This window comes from Siphateles boraxobius, unplaced genomic scaffold (genome assembly GCF_051911475.1).
Source record: "Siphateles boraxobius isolate OS27281-9 unplaced genomic scaffold, OSU_SipBor_1 2, whole genome shotgun sequence".
NCBI classification, from domain to species: Eukaryota; Metazoa; Chordata; class Actinopteri; order Cypriniformes; family Leuciscidae; genus Siphateles; species Siphateles boraxobius.
In genome coordinates this window covers 9,096,039-9,116,967 of record NW_027508810.1, presented here as the reverse complement: position 1 = coordinate 9,116,967, position 20,929 = coordinate 9,096,039, and the positions used below count along the sequence as shown (strand labels likewise).

Below are 20,929 nucleotides of genomic sequence, written 5' to 3'. Positions count from 1 at the left end.
TAGGGGGTCTGGGGCTTCTGTTTTGTAAATCTCTAACAAAGCTCCTGCTTTATGGATGCTAAGGGCAGACACAAGGGCTCTCTCTCGCCTAGATTGGAAAGTCTTCAATTATAAAAGGTCTGCCGAAAGAGCTTTTTCTCAGCTTGCTAATGGCTCTCCGTAGCGGAAGGGTTATGTGTCCGTGTAGTTAAGAGCAGTGTGACAGGAATTTTTCTTCTACTCTCGCTGAGTGCTAACTTCCCATTGGAAAGAAAAATCGCTAAAGATTGCGCTAATTTCTCCTAGGCTGCAGGGAGAGTTAAATGGAGTCCCTGGCTTTGCCGAGTAAAATACTTCATCATTTTGCATGTGTCTAGTCTTTCGGAAGAGATCTTAAGGATGTTACCAGCAGTGTTTAGCTAGAAATTTTGCTTGACTTTTTGAAATTAAAAATATAATATTATTATTATTAGCAGTAATATTATATGTTTAACAACAACAATGATAAAATACTACTACTGATAATACTATTTTTCTGGTGCTTTTTAAGCCAGTTAAATGACATTTTATATATTTAAAAGATAATTCCAGGTTTACAATATCCATAGGAACTAAATTCTGCAATCAAAAGTCAGAATAAGCACTAATATCAAAATGGAGAATTAAAAGATCAATTGATGACCAATAATGTCTTTCTGTAGTTTACACTATAGTAAGACATATTGTTTCTGCTTAGAAAAACTCTGCGGTTAAGAAGGTAACCTGCGATTGTTGCCGTAAGGTGTGAACACTACCTGATTTAACCCATAAAAAATTGTTTTGATAAATATTATTTATGACTTGAATAAAACCAGTTAATGTAGATGTTACCATTTTAATTGCTGTGTTTTATTTCTGTCTTTCGGTGTTTTATTCTATACAGCTATTTTAGTATAATTGCGATGTTATACTTAATATTTTTATATTTTCTGTTATCATTTTCATTTTTGTTTAAGATTATTGTAATTTTGTTGCGTTTATGTAATTAAAAAAAATATTTTTATATAGTTTTCATAAATTTATATTTCAGTTTTAGGTTAATTTTAGTTATTTTAGTACATCATGTTAAACTAAATAAAAATAAGAAATGTTGAAATAAGTTTGACTATATATATATATATATATAGTCAAATATATATATATATATATATATATATATATATATATATAGTTAATGTTTATTTTAATCAAGTAACAATTTTTTTTTAATGGTTAAACTTTTTTGCTAGCATATACATTAATTATAAAAAGACTTACCAAAGCATCTGCCTTGTGCTTCAACTTCTTGGCTTCCTGCATGTAGTAATCGGCATTGTGAACTCTGTAATCATATAAAGAATAAACAAGAACCTCAAATATGTAGAGCTACTATACAATTGAAACACAGTTTAAGGAACATGTTATGTCAGTTATTACCAAAAATAATCACATGGCTGTTACATACGTGTTATTAAATGTAAGTTTAGGTCTCCTGGGCTCCATGTGCTCAATGGACAGTGCTGAAGGGTTTGACCAGGGGTCTGTGTCCGACTGACCATTGCCATGAAAACCACCGGACGGCTTGCTGTGACCATCTTCATCCTGGAAACGAAAGAGAACATTAAAGTGATGATTCGCCTTTAACAGCTTGAATAATACATAAAGAACCCACTCACTCTTTGTCTGTTCTGCATCTACTCAGTGTTTTTATTTTAGGGGCATTTAGTTGGATTGATTTTGGATGATGGGCACGTGGGAGCCATTCACGTGTCTTGAAGGCTATTTTGAAACCTTTCCAAAAAGGTAATTAGTTTAGCAAAAACACAGGAAATGTGGTGAAGACCTCAAACAAAGGTATCTATCTATCTATCTATCTATCTATCTATCTATCTATCTATCTATCTATCTATCTATCTATCTATCTATCTATCTATCTATCTATCTATCTGTCTATCTATCTATCTATCTATCTATCTATCTATCTATCTATCTATCTATCTGTCTATCTATCTATCTATCCATCCATCCATCCATCCATCCATCCATCCAACCATCCATCCATCCATCCATCCATCCATCCATCCATCCATCCATCCATCCATCCATCCATCCATCTTACAGTGCTGGTCTTTGAATGGGAGAAGGATTTGTTCTCTCCTTTGCGGTGTTTGTGTGACGAAGACGATGATGAAGAGCAGGAGGCAGGGATTGTGCGGGTGGAGGAGAGGATGTTTGGGCCGGTGGAGGTGCTTCCTTCCTGACTGAGGGAGCTGCATTCACTGCTCCTCCGTGGGCGTCCCACCGGCTCATTCGACAGCGGTGACAGTAGAGGCGGTAACAGTTTATCCTCCCGCTTGCGAGGTTGCTTCTTCAATGAACTTGAAAAAAAAAACATGTCAAAGGTTTCTTTCAATGCACATACAGGACACAAAATATTGGATTTTAGAACTGGCAGTGTAAATGCAGCATAATACCTCAGACTTATCAAACATTTCCTATAGACATCCTGTTTAAGTACAATTAGGAGAAGCAATAAGATATCTTCCTCGTCCTGAAATATATTAGGACTTGTTTTCAGAGAATGTATCTTAAATTAAGTTCTTACCCCACTCCCATAGCCAAATAGCTTTTTTAAGCCCAAATCTAATACCATTTTGTGAGGTTACCACACAATGGCCTATATTTTGAAGATATGTTCTCTGAAAACATCTTAGAACTGATGTTCATGCAATGCTTTTTGCACTACATCACCCTGTTTGGTGATGCCTGGTTTTACCAGTCAGAATAGAGATGCCACTCATTAAATGTTTTTAATAAATCTGTTTGCGAACGCGAACTAACCAAAACTCCATGTGGCGACACATATGTGCATTACTACTTCCATCGGAACGAAAATATGAAAAACAAACTCACAATGTGTCCATATTTTTGTGACAGGTGCAGTTTCACTGAGAGACAGAGCCTGTCGGCTTATTGTATATTTGATGCCGCATGTGAAGGACATTTCCTTTTTTTATTACAATAATGAAAAATACAGTTTCATGGCCAGTAAGAAATATTTATGGTCGATAAATGTTCTCTTTTTACTTGACATTGATGCTGCATTAGATTATGCCAAGCATACTATAGGTCCAGGCTTTTGAATTCAACATGAAGACATGGACAAAACAGCAGACAACAATTGACAATTTTTGTACCTTTTTGTCCTTTTTCTAGAGCAATAAGGGACAGACAAAAGGTAATGTGCAGATGAAAGTGGAGGTGGTGGCATGTGCATGTGCTCTGATATAAACTCGGCTAAATTCATTTACATAAGTGCTTACATGTCTAAACTTAGCCTAAGTGCTAAATAAAGAAGTTCCACTGAGACAGACTGTCCTGGACAGCAGAATTTTTTTTTTTTTTTACCTTGGTTTATTAGGCTGAAAATATGCTATAAAACATGAGTCTCATCAGTTAACAACACTAAATAAAAAGGCTTCTTTCCTTTTCTAATTCAAATAAAAGGGTGAATGCGTTGAATGAGCTGATTTAAAACACACTGGGCAGGTGATAACAGTAAATAGCCCGGGCTGCTAAATACTTCCAGTAATAGACGTTAGCGGTGGCTAATAATTTAACGTAGCACTGCTGATCGTATCATCAAGATTTGCTGCCGCTAGTCGTGTCGCAGTGTGGTGGGCACTCAGGCGGACAGGACAAGCACATGACCCCTGTCATGCGTGTGACTTTGATGGGCTCTAGCCTGTCCCGACACTAATTGAATATCTAAAATTAGCAGTAGCCGTTGTGCTGGTGTCAGTGTTAAATTACTGTAATGCAGTGGGACAAAGCAGGCAGGCAGCGCGAGAGGGTGACCTGCAGCTCACCCTGCGTATCCCAGCATTCTCTCAAAGGACATAAGACAGAGTGGGCTACTAAGCTGAGCTGGCAAATCTCTGTGCACATGTGGCAAAAACATCAGGGGACATCGGCAGCATGTGTTAAAGAAAAAACAAAACATTGGGGGCTGTTTATATGGAGGATTTCAGCGGAGTCACTGAAGAAACAAACAGTACAAATTTGAATGCAATCTAATGAGAATCCTTCAATTGATAATAACTAAATTAATTGGAAATCAAAACAAAAAAGTTACTAGACAAGCTCCCTAGACAAGCTAGGGGATGGTGTGAAAATGTAGACAACAAGGCACGAGTTAGTATAGAATACTCACTCTTTTGTGCTGGAGACCTTGTGGTTGTGTATGGGCGAAATACAAGGAGGAAGCAGCAGTGCGTCTTTGTCCATCCGAAGCTTCTTGCCTCCACTCATCACGTCACAGTGCTCAGACTGCAGAGAGAGAGAGAGAGAAGTTAATTACCACTGTCCAGAATTGAACATGTTATTTAGCTTGGCAGGATGAAGGACGAGTTGAAACATCTACACTAGGACTCAAACAAACATCTTTTATAGTCTAAGACTATATAGTGTTAGATAGTGTTCAGAATTCTGTACTGAGGTCTGGATAACCTGTTGGTGGTGGTGGTTGAAGATCAGGGATAATAACTGAGGGTGTTTTCACATATAGTACATTTCAAATGAACCAAACCCGTTTGTCTGTAGGTCATTGGGTCATTGAGTCCTTTTGGGGGTGTTCACATATCACTTGTTGTGCTCAAATGATCTAGATGTGAAAACGCCCTAAAACGCTGGATGTGCAAGTGGTCTTCCATGAGATATCAATTTGAGCCTGTCGTTGTTAACTTTTTTGTATTATCCTTTGGACATAAATACCAGGAAGCTCTATGATATAAACATGGCATTGGATGAGATTCTGTACTATATTATAAAACAATAAAAATGTATAGTAATTCAATATCTGTACTGCTAATGAATTGTGCAATTTGAACACGACAAAGGGCCAATTCTTCAGCTATCAATGATGTGTTACTTGACCCCCAGTTTGCATCAGAGGACATGCCCCTAGAAAAAAGTTCAGGTTGCAAAAAGGACCTGCTGAATGAGTACTTAGTGAAAATAATAATTACATGATTAATTTGCTATTGCAGTTATTGATTTTATAATTATAGTGCATGAAATGAGAGTGAGAACATTGAATACTTGCCTTGTGTTTCCTCTTTGATTTGCTAGGGTTCTTTTCTGCAGGGATGGAGGCTGGTGACTGTTGCCGTCTGTGCTTTACACTGACCTCCCGACACTCAGCCTTGGTTGGGGGAGGCTCTGGGGGATTTTGCCCCGGGATCCGTGACAGGAAGCTGAGTTCGATCTTAACCCAAAGGGACTTGACGTCCTCAAAATCTCTTAGCGGTGACAGAAGTTCATTTTGTACAATGGGGATGGGAGAAAAGAGGGGCTCTTCCAGGAGATCCAAGGCACCTGGGTCTGGAATGGAGGTGCTGCTTGTGCTGGTAAGGCTACTAACACTCAGGATATTGCTGTTGCAATCCTTGGATTTCAGGCTTAGGCTGTTGGGACCTGGACAGGGGAGCTGAACCTTGATGAGTTCTTCAGGGTCTGAATGACACTCGGATGAAGAGGACTCTGTCTCGATGAATTCTTTAGATTTTGGGATGATCTTGTTGGGTCCTCTGTGCTTCTTTTTATCTTGAACAGGTGTGATATTAGTTGGTGCAGTGTTTGTTGTGATGGTTCGAGGTTCCTTTCTTGGAGCTGTCTTGACCCCAGGGCCCTTACCTCTAGGTTTTGGTGGTTCTAAAGGCGGGGGCTCTTTCTCTTTCGGGGTCGAACTTGAGTTTCCTGATCTTGGCCAGTTGTGCTCCTCGCTGCTGGAAGATCGCTCCACCTTTTTGGGCTGCTTCTTGCCAGTGCTTCTCCTAGGGGGTGCTAGCTCCACTGAAGCTGGGGATTTCACCTTGGTGCTTTTGCTTTCTGGAGCCTTCTGACCAGTCTTGGGTTTGGCTTTCTCTCGGATAGGGCTGAGCAAAGTTCTCTCCTTGGGGTCTGCTGGTGCCAGTGCCAGTGCTGTGCTAGGCTTGATTTTGCTTGAGCTCTGGTTTTCAGAGATTTGGCTTGCATCAGGCCGAGAGCTGTTAAGTCCATGACTATCTGACTGGGTGTTAATTAGTGCTTTATTGTGATGATTAACTTTGTTTAGCCACTTATCTAGTTGCCACTTGTTTGTTGATGGAGGTTCAGGCTAGTGGAAAAAGAAAAAACAAATTTGTGGACCACAGTTTTAGGCATAATTAAAACTTATTTCATCAATTGCACAATGACACTGTGGACAGAAATGAAATACAGATCAGATTGGTTGTATCTGACATTTTTGCATGCATTTAGTGCATTGAGGTCTACAATGTAAATGGATACATGTATAAAATAACATGGAAATTGAATTTGTAATGATGCATATCGGTACAGATTTAATCTGTCTTCAAGTGTTGATTCATGAGATTCATGAGAAGCAGTCATATGACTTTCACAGACCAATGAGCTGGCGATATGATGAAAAGGCCATTAAGAGAGGAAGTCATAAAACTCCTGAATAATGGAGGAAATGCTGTTCTGTCCTGATGACTGCTCACAGCTCTCACTGCAAAGATGTTTTCATCAGCTATATTATCTCACGTCGATTGTTGTGTACCATTATGTTTCCAGACACAAGTAAATCTTTCCCACAAACCCATAAACACTGCCTTGAATGCTCTGAATGATAGCAAATCATTCAGAAAAGGAAGCTGTGGAAATGAGTGGACATTCATATTAACCATTAAACTCAAAGGGTAAGAAATTCAATTCAGTGCACTTTACAATCAGACTTGAAGGTACGTTTTGAGACAAAAAGCAATCTCCTATGCCATTTCTCCGTCTGTCAGAGAGACATTTGCGCCAATACAAGCTACCAAATGCTATAGTGAAAGCACTGGCAAAGATGATGAATTAACAATTGAGCATGTTGAAATTGACAGGCCTCACAATATTTCGCCACTGAGGCACTGTGCCACCGCTTGAAAGAGAAACATCTTTCTGTAGACCAGAGCGCTTGCAGTGCTAAGATACGGATTCCCATTGGCCATCCCTGGCAGAGAGCAAAGCTATAGAAGGGGCGATGAGAACCGAGAGATGTTTACTCTTGTGTAATGCTCTTAGGGAGCCCCGGGCAGGCTACAGCAGGACAACTTTAAAGCTGCCAATTAATCCTTTGAGGAGATCCTTTCAAAAATCCTACCCCTAACCCATGCTGAGAAAAACTCGGAGGGGGAATGCTGCGTAAGTCTCTCTTTGCCTTCAGCTAAAGGAGAAAATAGACTTACTCAGATTCATCTCAGTTCTTTAGAAATTTCTGGTAATGGGCCCCGTAATAATCATCTAAGATAAATAATTGCATAAGCTGGTATTCATTTACCTCAGGGCCCAGAGTTCAGAAGGCAAGCAAAACAATAAAACTGTGAATAACACTAACAGAAGGGGTGAGGAAAATCTATCCAAAACTTGTCCAAAACTAATAATTATATATATATGGCTGTAGGTACATAATGCATATTATAGGTCCATTGTGATATTTTATATTGTGACATTATTTTGATGACAATTAAACAACTGAATGCCCCAAATTCTTATTATAACCATATGTTTAGTTTTTAGTTGAGTTTAATTATTTAATTATTAATTATTATTTAGTTGAGTTTAACTATTATTATGGTAACACTTTACAATACGTTTTATTGGTTGACATTAGTTAACTACATTAGTTAACATGAACAAACAATGACAAATATTTGAATTTATTAATCTCAGATAATGTTTATCTCAACATTTACTAATGCATTATTAAAATCTAAAGATGTATCTGTTAAAGTGATAGATCACCCAACAAGGATAATTTCATTATCATCATTTACTCACCCTCAAGTTGTTCCAAACATGTATTATTATTTTTTTTCCGGCAGAACACAATGAACCCCATTGACTTCCATAGTATTTTTTTTTTCCATTCTATGGAAGTCAATGGGGTACATCAACTGTTTGGTTAACCAAATTCTTCAGAATATCTTCTTTTGTGTTCAGCAGAAGAAAGAAATTCATACAGGTTTGGAACAACATGAGGGTGGGTAAATGATGACCGAATTTTCATTTTTTGGTGAACTATCCCTTAAAAGATTAGTTAATGAACCTGAACTAACAAGAACTAACAATGAACAGTTGTATTTTTATCAATTAATGTTAACAAAGATTAATGAATACTGTAATAAATGCATTCCTCATTGTTAGTTAATATTAGTTAATGCATTACCTAACCTTAACTAATGGAATCTTATTGTACAGTGTTACCATTATTATAAAAGCAAGCATAATGTCAAAATGAATTCTAACAATCTATGAATGCTATACAACATTTACTACAGTATTTTCTTACACTTCACCAATACAACATTTAAATAATAGCCTACATGATTGCTCTTTAGATTACAATAATGGTAATGAATTGATTTTGAAAACAGTATGGGTGGTTTGAGCTGAAATGTTGCAAACATTTAATTTATACAACAATTTAAACAATAAAACCAAAATTGCTTAAAATCAGCTTCATAGAAAAGTAAAGATGATACATTAACAATTGAGCATCTCGAAATTTTCAGGCCTCTAAATATTTCACCACTGAAGCATCAGGGATATTGTTTTAAAGCAGCTTTATAGAAGTTTAGCAAAAAAATCTTAAGCCATGGATCAGTGTGTGAATGTATTTGAGGGGGGTAAAGTGATCAGTACCTCTGGTGTGGGAACACGAGACGTTCGGTTGCATTCACTTTCGCTAGAACTGCTCTCGCTGTCCGAGTCGGACTCAGAGCTGCTGTCCGATTCGCTGGAGCTGCCCGAGGCCGCGCTGGAGTGGCCGGTCGGTTCGCCGGTCCGCGGTGTGGTTCCAGGGAGGCTTTAGGCAAAAAGAACGGAGGAGAACATTCATCAACCGATATGACACACAATTTAAACCATACAAATGTGCACAGATGCTGAAGAAGGGTCATGTTGCTCTTTTCCATTCAAAAACACTTAAATCTATGTAAAGATTTATTTTTTCTGTCCCATGGTAAAAAATAGCACCATACAGGTTTGAACTGACATGATTTTGGAGTGAACAATTCATAAGTTTATATAGCTGAAGGGCTTGTCACATAATTTTATGGGGAGATTAAAAAAAAACTCCAATGCTAGCTATTACGTTTTCAATGCTTTAAAACACAACTCAATTAAATCTTTATATTAAATACACACTTTTTCCAAATGAAAAAAGGAATAATATCCTTGATATGTGATTTATCTCTAAGTTTTTAAAAAAAAATGTATAATACATTTTTCAACACTCTGATGCTGCTTTGGCGAACCAACTGATAAAGAGACAACTGAACCACCAAATGATGATAGACTACATCATTTAGAGAGAGACAGAGATAGAAAGACACAAAGAGAAAGAAAATGTGCAAGAAAATAAAGCATTTGTTTACTTCTCCACCTGTGTCTCAGAGTTATCAGTCATGCTCGGCATTATTTATGAGTTCATGAAAGGCCACGGCGCTCTAATCCAATAAGCACTTCACTTCTCAGGGTATCCTCAGATGTGGCCATCCAGATTGTTCTACATGGAGTCAAACATGCCAGAAGGAGGCAAATTAAACTCCTTTCAAAAGGTCAGAGCAGGCTGCTGTATGCTGACACTTCATTAGAGATTATGTTACGACAGGAAAAAGCACTCTGGTTTACAGCTGTGCTAGCAAGACATGGACAACACTAACAAGGAGAGAGGAACCTGTCCCAGGAAAGTGAAAAAGCTAACAAAAACAACAACAACAACAACAAACAAACAGATGCATGCCAAATCATGGCATAAGTTTTAACCAAAAGTGGCTACTTGTTCATTCAGGCACTGTCAGCAAGAGAAAAAAAAATCCTACAAACTACCTGACACCCAATGTGTGCTATACAGTGAAAGTTTCATAATCAAATACCATCTGAAAGAAATAGGACACTGTTACAGAAAAGACACAAAGGGCTGTTCTTTGAAAACACCAACCTGTGTGACCTTTGTCTATGCAAATAGCACTGATTGGTGTGATACAGACACACACACACACACACACACACACACACACACACACACACACACACACACACACACACACACACACACACACACACACACACACACACACACACACACACACACACACACACACACACACACACACACACACACACACACACACAAAACAGAAGGTCATTTTCTCTACATCTTTTGGTCTTAATAAGGTTGACCTTTGGTTAACAGCTGTGGAATCTCATGAGAGAAAGGCAAGTCTGAGAAATCATGTCCTGGTTCTTTCACCTTTTATTACAGATAAAAATGTTTATCTACAGTATTAACGCAATACAGCACGATAAACATTTTCAGCCAATGTGATGTAATTTAACTTTTGTAGAATAAACTTTTTAGTTGCACTTTATTTTAAAGTACATGCAGTGTATTTACCTAAGAACGTAATGGTTAATATAAAGTAACTACATGGGTTAAGGTTAGATATAGGGGTAAGTTCAGGCTTAGTACCTAGTTATTACGTAGTTATTACTTAACTGGTATACCAACTTTTTTATGATTTAACTTCCATGCAGGTGCCTAGTTAATTTAAAAGAGAGAGAGAGAGAGAGAGAGAGAGAGAGAGAGAGAGAGAGAGAGAGAGAGAGAGAGAGAGAGAGAGAGAGAGAGAGAGAGAGAGAGAGAGAGAAAAGATCTACAGATTTGCCTAGCATAGTGGTGTAAAGTAAACAAAGTTTACTTATCATCATTATTCATAATTAACAGTATCTTCGTCCCCAAACAGACCGGACAGAGCAGCTCTGGGAATAGCTTTCTTTTCGTAAAGAAGCACACTTTGCACGAACACAGGAAGGAGGAAGTGTTCCCCTGAAGGAGTTACAGCAGGCCCTGAGCAAACACAACTAGAACTGGGCCACTGGGACTGAAAGAACTGGATAAATTAATCTCACTGCTGAACTATAACTGTAATAAGGAACATTAACATATCTGCTTTCATAAGGGTTTATGTTTGATGCTTATAGGTCTGAAAACTAGTAGCCTGAGAAAAATGTTTAAGCCAAGGTTAAAAAAAACTGAAATGCAATATCACCAGTGTCTCTTCATTGTAAATGATAAGTGTAAATATTTAAATTCACAAACTATATAAATATCAAATCAGTTTCACTAATTAATATATTAGCATTTATTTACAATCTATCCTCATTACACATACCACACTTTATACACATATACAGAAGTGCACACATATATTTCTCAAATCTATCATAAGTTATGCAGTGCGAAAGCCATTAAGGCACTTATTAATATTCAGCAAGGGAAGAATTTGCACAGACCTCCTAGTTTATCATGGCTTTAAATAATTCTCTGTCAATGCATGTTGCTGTTACAAACCCAAAAAGATCTCCAGGCATAAGCAAAAATATCTCAAACAACTCCAATAAATAAATAACAATATTTAGTACAATTTACATTTTAAATATTCATGTTTTATAATGACGCAATTTACCAGGCTGGTGCTATTCAAAAAAGTAGGGAATATAAAATCTGATGTACATACAAAAAATAAACACTAGCTAGACTGTGGTCTGTTACACAAAGCTACTTGAACAACCTCTGAGTATCAGAGTAGGTTTAGGGTTGAAAAAAAACAAGACAAATTTAAAACCGGGTTAGATGCTATAAACGTGCTCTGTCAACTCAGGGTTTGATTCAGAGTTTATGATTGACTCTGGAAAAAAAAAAGAACAAAACAATGATGCTGCCAATAAAGCTTGAGAAGGCAGCTAAAAGGACATATCACTATTAATGCAAACCAAATTAATTAATTTAATTCGTAATTTATATAGGTTCACAAAGAGTTTAAAAGAAAGCATCCAAGCTTAGCAATGTTAAAAGCTTGTTGTATATATATTAAGCTTTTAACATTTCTAGGGTTACATGCTTTAAATCAATAGTATATATATATATATATATATATATATATATATATATATATATATATATATATATATATATATATATATATATATATATAATATCAATTAAAAATTATCAAAATGGAATTGCTTGTTTAATACATTAAGGATATAATACATATAATTCATATATAATATATAAAAATAATTAGCAGCAAAAGCTGATAATTTAGTATCTAAAATAATTTCACTTTGAACTGCTTTAATTTGGTGCAAAGCAGAGAAGGGGAGTATTGGATATATGTGACTTTGTTCACAACTAATTGCCCAGTTATGTTTGCTGTGTTGCACAAGTTGGCGGTGAACACACACACAGCTTCTTCTTGTCCATCAAGTTTGGACAACCCTCTTCACACCAAGCGAAAGAACCAAACTCTGACTCAGGTCAACAAAAAGAGCTCTACCATCTAAAATATATTCAAAAACACACCATCTCCAGCTCTTGCTAACTGCAAAACATCGTATCACAAGGGCCAAAGCCATGATCGCTCCTTTGAGATTCTCACACCAAAAACAAAGGCTGATGCATCACTGGAAGCTGCAGGGACCGCATCGACTAGCGTTTTTCTCTCTGTGTTTACACTGATACCATAATCTCAGATCAATGTGACAGATAGTCACAGCCTGGCGCTCTGTCTGATGGGCCGAATCGCAGATGGAGAGAGCTTACAATGGGGGGAGTGGGGCGTGCAAGAAAAAGCAATGTGTGAGAGATGCCAACTGCTTGAAGAGACTCATTAAGACACAAGTTCATCCAGAAATTCACATCAGACCCAAGGGCCACTAGTGGATCGAGACTAGCGTTGCAGCTCGGGACTTCAGCAAAGGCCGCCCCTGTTCTCGCATTTGTTTGTAGATTGTAATTATTTGCAGATCTGTAAAAAAGGCATAACGAACTCTGAGCAAGTTTGCATTATGATTCTAACCATCTCCCGCCATGTCTCGTATCCAAGTTTTTTCCTCGTTTTTTTTCAACCTCTCCTTCAATGAAGTTTAATAGTTAATTATAGATGAATGATTCCTACGGTCGCTAGCAGAAGCACACGTTTGATTCTATTCCCCTTAGAAAACAGAGCTGGGGCCGTTTCAGACTTCTAGTCTGGACCGAAACCTGTCAATACCGCCAGCCAGATGTCTTCGCCGTAGGAGAATTGAATGGACTGTGAATTTATGATTTCCATCAATAAGTTAAATTTGAAAAAGTTCAAAAGACTGTGAGTACCCGGGGTCTCGGCACTAAACACGATTATGTGTTTGGGGGTGGTTGAAAGCAACAAAGAGCTTGAAGCATGAAACGACGGAGAGAGAAGATGAGAAGAGACCTGAAGGAGTTTAATTTATAAGTCATCAGCCAACCGCCTCATAAAACGATCATCTGCGAGCAGCGCATACATTATTTTTATAAATCACCCCGAAGAATAACTCACCACACATCTCTACGATGATGATTATGACTTTCCTTTGCCCTTAAATCCATTACAAGCATTATTTGATTCAATCAATGGTCTGTTCGCATGAGGAATGGATTGTAGATCCTGTTTCAAAACATGGCTCTGATTCCTGAATAATTACAAGATCTGTTCTCAACAGGGACACGCTGAGCGTATTTACTAGTTGATGGTTGGTTTCCAAAGCTCAGATTAGGTCTGGTCCTTGATTAAAATGTCTCAATTGTCTGCGAATGTTCAAAACAAGACTATAATTCCTTCTGACTTGCTTACACTGATTACTCTCTGTGATAACACATCACAGATGTCAAATACATTTCCATACCATAATCTAAAGCAGTGATTTTCAACTGCTGGGTCGCTGGTCTGTTCTGATTGGGTCGCTGACAGCAGGGAAAAACAGTGCTAAATGCTATGATAAAATGCTAATAATCATAATAGTACATCATTAAGATAATAGCCAAACACATTGGCTTATCAACTTTAAAAAGCAAGGAAAGAACCCTTCCCATGTTGTTGATGTCAATTTATGCATTCAATCGAACTATGTGGTACTTAAGTGAAAATTTATTTGGTTAGAAACAAAGTTAAATGCCATTTCTCATGCCACAATGCCAAGTGAGATAAATCAAAGCTAACAAGCTAAATCAAAGTAAAGTTAAATGTCAAAGTTAATTAGATCAATTAAACTATATTGTATTTTGGTGCAAATTCGTCTGCCACTTGGTAGAAACTACCTGAATCAGAGAGATGCCAACATGGACAGGTTGCTTAATATTCTGACATCCTCAAAAACCATGTGCACAACTAAATAAGTTAAATTATTATTTGATCTGTGCAATGAATTATCCAAAATCGATCCAATTCATCCCATGTCATGTTCATTCATTTACATATTGTTGGGTCTATGCAGTTTGATGTTTAAAGTCCCCATGAAATCAAAATGTAAGTTTTATGGCTTTTAGTATAAATATATTAGACTTACTGTTATCTATAGTGTGCTCCAAAACAATGACAAAATTCACATTTCTCACTTCCGGATCTCATTTCACTGAATGGCACATAGTGCACTATATAGGGGATAGGGAACGATTCAGATAGTGTAAATATGCTTTCCATTGGGACGAATGAAGTCTTATTTCACGTTAGTGTCACTGAACCGCCGTAGCTCACACACAGTCTGCTCCGGTCCAGAGAAACGAGAGCACAGAGCGGATCAATATGTACAAGTTGCCGCAGACCACAAAACATATCGGACCCATTTGAATTCTGTACAAAATGGGATATTTTAAGCGATATGGAGGAGATTAGGAGGAGAAACAGTTCAAGATTAGAAGGAAACTATGGCTTTACCGAACTTAACTCAACGGCTCTGGCCGAGCTGTGATGTAAACAAAACACTATTGGCTATTTAAAAAAGGGGAGGGGCTGGTCTATGCCCCACCCTGTCTTCCTGTTTCAGTGGAAAATATGTCAACACATTGAATAATGCTGCACGTTTAACAGTAAGGTATTTTTTGTTACTTTTGTTTTGTCAGCAATTTTGTTTCTGCATTTTGAGTCACCACCTAATGTCCACAATAAAATCTGGGTATAGTGATGGCAAACCACTGATCTAACGATGGTCAGTTGCTCTTGAATCACCTGTATCATAACCCACAATCCTTCTGTCTATGCAAGCATATTTGATTAAATGTAAGAAAAGGAGACTGAAAGACGTTTTTTGGCTTTGTTGTGGCAATGCAACCATATGGTCCAGTCATTAAGAAGCTATTGCCTTTAATGGTTAACTTGCAGTCCATTTAAATAGGACACACTTGTGTCTAAGCTGGTGACATTTACAAGCTATTTTCATGCTGTGCTTTTAAAAGAAGCATTGTTAGTGGTTACATTGAAGGAGGAATCTGAGACATAATTTAGAGACTGAGTATCGGAGACTTGAGGGTGGGCACTTTTGACCAGTAAGCAACCACACTAGCAAACACCCAGAACAGCTTAACAACTGAATAGCAAAACCTGAAAACCTCCCAGAACATCTTAGCAACCACATACTGTAGAAACATCCTGGCAACTATACAACACCCTGGTATCACGGTGATGAATTTTTGCATGTAAAAACTAGTTTATTATAATTATTATTATTATACATTTTTTAGAAAATACTAAGGGTCCAATTTGTTTTTGTTTAGGGTCCAATTCTTACTATTAAGGACGATTAACAACAACTTTTTGCCTCAATAAACTCCCATTACTTCTTATTAGTCGTTAGGTTTAAGTATTGGGTAGGATTAAGGGATGTAGAATATGGTCATACAGAATAAGGCACTAATAAACAGCTAATATCCAAGTAATATGCATGCTATAAGCAACTAGTTAATATGGATAATTGGACCCTAAACTAAAGTGTTATCATATTTTCTTATGTTTTTGTAGCTTCAAATGTTTCATGCTCTGTGAGTGACATTGCATTGCTAACCTAAATGTTTTACATTTATTCATTTTGGCAGATGCTTTTATCCAAACTATAATATATTTGATCAATTTGTGCATTCAATGGAACAAATGACCTTGGCTATGCTAGCACCATGCTGCTCTACAGTCTGATCTAGCTACAGGAATATTACCTAAATGATCATGATTTTGAAACACTCCATATGTGGTTTTCTTTAAATGTCAAAGTCTCACAGAAAAGCCCCAAAGGCTCCAGATGGAGATATTTCTCACATAATTATGCTCTGCTTGTTTTTGTTTTTTTCCAGAAAGAGCAGGACCACGGCCATTGCAAAGGGTGGTACACAAACCCAAAGCCTCCCTTTGGCCTATCTTAAAGCATTCTGAGAGGGCTAAAAGAGCATTTCCCACCGCCTTGGACAGCATTTATTATGCCACAATGCCAAATGAGATGAATCAAAGCTAACAAGCTAAGTTAAATGTCAATGTTAATAGTGTATTTACAAGGATATATTACGCATACATGCATTTATCATGTGGCTGTTCAGTTTAAGGCATGCCAAAACTGTATGAACTTTGATCCATTTTGGATATAAAAGGGAAACTTATGAAGCAATCGTATCCTAACAGATTGAGGTAATAGACAAAAACAATACAAATTTTTTATTGAAACTTGGTCCACTTTTCAGAAATTACGAAATTTTGAAATTTGCATCAAAATAACTTAACGACGGCAGTCCTCTATCAGATCATATCTCTCATATGCATTCTTGTACATGTATATTTGCATGTGCTAACAAATTAATGACCATTTTGAAGCTAATGAGCAACATTTAAGATGGATGACTTTATAGGATATTATAAAGTGCCACCTGATATTCATACAATTAGATCCACATCACTGGAGTATGAGTTGATTTCATAAGTTGCCTTTGAAAAAACAAAATGGCAATGTTGACACAGTTAACAAGTTATTAATATGTGGAGGGATTTCTGAACACGCTTTCCCCCCGTCTAGATATTCCCAACACACATTGTCAACCTGAATTCACAACGTGTGTGTGAATACAATTAACAAAGAAGTGGAGAAATGAATGAGATGGGGAGTGAAAGAGAGAAAGAATAGAGATGCAAAATGTTAATAGATTACAGCTGAATGAAAAACCATAAATGAATTAAGATGCAAACAAAGCAGCAAACATTAAGCACTGGTTGACTATGATTAATATGTAAAGGGCCCACACTATTGAGAAAGGGAACTCTGGCCTAGAGAGATTAAAAGAGCCATTAAGAAAAAGGTGTAATAATATTCCTCTAATTACACAAATCTGTTATTGAAAACAGAGCCATTTCCCTCAATGATGCATGCATGTGGTTTAACTGTTCAGGATACATGTAAACATAGTTTCATGAGTGTGTGTGTGTATATATATATATATATATATATATATATATATATACATATATATATAAATAAAGATTACCACATTACACTGACGAAGGGGAACATTATTTATGTGCTTCTCAGAAAGAGTTATCAAAGTTTCAATGTTGTGAGTCACTACGAGTAAGTCTAGACTGACGAATGGGGATCGCTTGCGAGAGCCTTTCTACTTGGAGTGTAACTAAACGAGCCAATGCACATTGGCATGCGATAATTGCACCAGCTGCTGTGCATAGCGGCGCAAGCATATAATGAGCAGAAGGTGCATCGCATCCCTGTCTTTCGCTTCGGAAATCTTATCTGAGAGTGTTTTAACTTTAAAAGACGAGTTTGCTTCTTCAGGAGAACGCCTCTTCAAGCTGGTGTTGGTGTTACAGGGCAGACAGCGCTGGCCGCAATCTCACAAAGAGCAAAACAGCAAAAACTCAGAATGTTGTGACTTCAATGAGCATGTGAGTGCTCACAGCAGGCTTGCTCTACCTTCCTGTTTGTGTGGCCGCGGACATACCTGGGTGCTTCAAAGGTGCATACCTGGGTGCCTGAAAGTGCATACACGACACTGCGTCTTTTTCAAGATGTCACTCAAACCGTGTGTGCCAGGATGCCTACGCTATGGAGGCCTACGCTTCCGGGAGAGTGGCGTCTCCATCCCCAGGTGGTCCTGCTGATATGGGACTTCTTCGGAGCCGCTCAGATTGATCTGTTTGCCTCTTCGAACTTGACCCAATTCCAGTTGTTTTATTCCCTGACCGAGGTGACCCTTGGCATGGATACACTGGTGAACAGCTGGCCCCGGGTCCTACGCAAGTATGCGTTTCCCCCAGAACTCATTCTCCTCGCAACAGCACCTCCTTGGCCCATTCCTCTGAGGAAGGACCTACTTTCTCAGAGACGGGGCCACTCTTTGGCACCTGCGTCCATACCTCTGGAGACTCCATGTCTGGTCCCTGGACGGGACGGGGAGGTTCTAGGTGACCTACACCAGGTGGTGAAAGACACCATAACTTCTGCTAGAGCCCCCTCAACGAGGCGCCTCTATGCTCTGAAGTGGAACCTGTTCGTTGAATGGTGTTCTTCCCTCCGGAAAGACCCCTGAAGATGTCCGATCAGAGTCTTGCTTTCTTTCCTGCAAGAATGGGTTGGAGCGAAGGCTGTCTCCCTCCACCTTAAAAGTGTATGTTGCCGCTTTTGCCGCACATCACGATGCAGTTGAAATTAAGTCATTGGGAAAGTATGACCTGATCATCATGTTTCTGAGGGGAGCGAGGAGACTAAATCCGCCTCTGACTGCTCTGCCTTCCATCAAGAGGGTAGGGGACCTGCAAGCATTTTCGGTCGAAGAATTGTGCCTAGAATTCGGGCCAGCCAACTCTCACGTTGTCCTGAGACCCCGGCTCAGATACGTGCCCAAGGTTCCTACCACTCTCTTCAGGGACCAGGTAGTTAACCTGCAAGCGCCGCCTTCGGAGGAGGCAGACCCAGCCCAATTTTTTATCTGTCCCGTCCGCTCTTTTCGGTTATACGTGGACAGAACGCAAAGCTTAGTAACCTCAGATTAGCTCTTCGTCTGTTACGGAGGCCAGCAGAAGGGAAATGCTGTCTCCAAGCAGAGGATGGCCCACTGGATAGTTGGTTGCCATCGTCTTGGCTTATGAAGCCCAAGGCGTGCCTTGCCCATTTGGGTTGCGAGCACACTCAACTAGAAGTGTTGCTTCCTCCTGGGCACTGGCTCAAGGTGCCTAGATGACATATATACGTAGAGCCAGACGTTGCGGAGTGTCTGACGCCAAGCCTACACTCGTATGCATTGTGGAAACTGTGTTAGGCTGGGTTTCCATATGTAGCGGTCCCTGCAGCGATCCCATATGTGTATTCCTCCACGATCAGCTCCTCTGCGGACGGGTCTGTGTCTTTCCCTCGACAGAGCCTGCTCTGTCATCTCTGCTGGTGTTCTTTCCCCCCCCCATATCTAGGCTGGAACCCCCCAGAGACTGCCATATGTTGTACTACTCTGCTTGCCTAGCCCAGATGTGTAACCGTCACAGTGCCTCCCTCCGGGGTAGGATGTGGGTTCCGCAGTGTTCCCTTCCCCAAGGGCACGCTTTCGCAGCGTTTTTCCAATAAGTCACACTGAGTGGGTCTTGCGAAACAGCAGTGACTTACCTTCTCTGCTTAGAGCTCCTACTTCTGCGCAACACTGCGGACAGGCCAGGAGGCTCAAGCAGAGCGCTGGAAGGGCCAGCAGCCGTGGCGTTTTGGTAGATATCCCCATTCGTCAGTCTAGACTTACTCGTAGTGACTGACGAAGGGGAATGTCTCGGTTACGTATGGTAACCCTCATTCCCCGAGGAGGGAATGGAGACTTAAGTCCCCTCGCCACAGTTGCTGAGCTTCTGCTGTACGGCCGAGTCACAGGTCTAGCTCCTCAGCGGAAAAACAAGTATGCGAGACACCTACTGCTCATTATATACTAGCGCCGCGGTGCACAGCAGCTGGTGCAATTATCACATGCCAATGTGCATTGGCTCATTTATTTACACTCGAAGTAGATAGGCTCTCACAAGCGATCCCCATTCGGCAGTCTAGACTTACGTCTCCGTCCCCTCCTCGGGGAACGAGGGTTACCATATGTAACCGAGACATTTCCAAGATATTCTTAATTTTTTTATTTTGTTCACTGTTTTTTAATTACTGATGCTAAGACTAACTATAGTTCTAATAAGCAATACAATTTAATGACAAAACTGACAACTAAAAATCTTAGTTTTGCTTAATCAAAATGAACACTTATTCAAACACAATATTTTATCATAATTCAAAGAAAACGAATGTGAAATAATAATAAAAATTATTATCCATTGCAGCATCCATACTGTACTTAATTGGCAATGACAGTGACAATGTAAATAATATCAAATTGGCCAAATAGTGTCTGACTAATCAGACTGGCCGATCTGAGTGAAATGTTTTCAGACACTTAATTGCATGTTAAATGCAATTAAAATAAAATTTATTAAAGTTTAAATGTATATTAAATAAACTCATCTGAACTTTAATGTGTTGTTTTTTTGACCCACTTAAGCAGGACTTACATCTTTATTAGTCATTTCATAATTACTTATATTGTCTTTGAAATATCGTGTAATGCTGGAAGTGCAATGCTGAATTTAATGACAAGCATGCATTCAAATTCATATATGACATTCTGCTTGATATAAATAACGTTGCACCTTCATGTTACCTACATGTTAACTAACTCTCATTAGAGTATTAGATTAGGTTAGGCTTAGTAGAATAAGTTGACATATAGTTGCGATTTTACTTATAGTCAGTAGATTGTCTTTTGGAGGAGCATCAAAATAAAGATTTGTCAGATATTAAGAAGACAGTCTACTAATAATCTAATGACTGGTAGCTGACATGTAGTTGTAAAGTTACTTGTAGTTAGTAGAATTATTGAAAGAAACTATTGAAATGTAGCCTTTACTTATATAATGCCTTATAAATACCTTTAAAATGTTTAGTAAATGAATATCCCATGAATAATTCCACTATGAATTGC

At 38.6% G+C, this 20,929-nt stretch overlaps 1 protein-coding gene across 2 annotated transcripts in view; it reads right to left on the bottom strand.

The window, feature by feature from the left end:
* Positions 1-20,929, bottom strand: part of aff2 (AF4/FMR2 family, member 2) — a 267,260-nt gene that overhangs the window by 21,778 nt on the left and 224,553 nt on the right. For both annotated transcript variants that reach the window (XM_077235761.1, XM_077235762.1), the window contains exons 10-15: positions 8,728-8,890; positions 5,102-6,154; positions 4,211-4,326; positions 2,117-2,375; positions 1,463-1,599; positions 1,276-1,339 (exon numbers count right to left, since the gene is read on the bottom strand). In XM_077235761.1, coding sequence (XP_077091876.1) covers positions 1,276-1,339; positions 1,463-1,599; positions 2,117-2,375; positions 4,211-4,326; positions 5,102-6,154; positions 8,728-8,890 — 1,792 coding nt within the window. The remainder of the gene's footprint in view (positions 1-1,275; positions 1,340-1,462; positions 1,600-2,116; positions 2,376-4,210; positions 4,327-5,101; positions 6,155-8,727; positions 8,891-20,929) is intronic.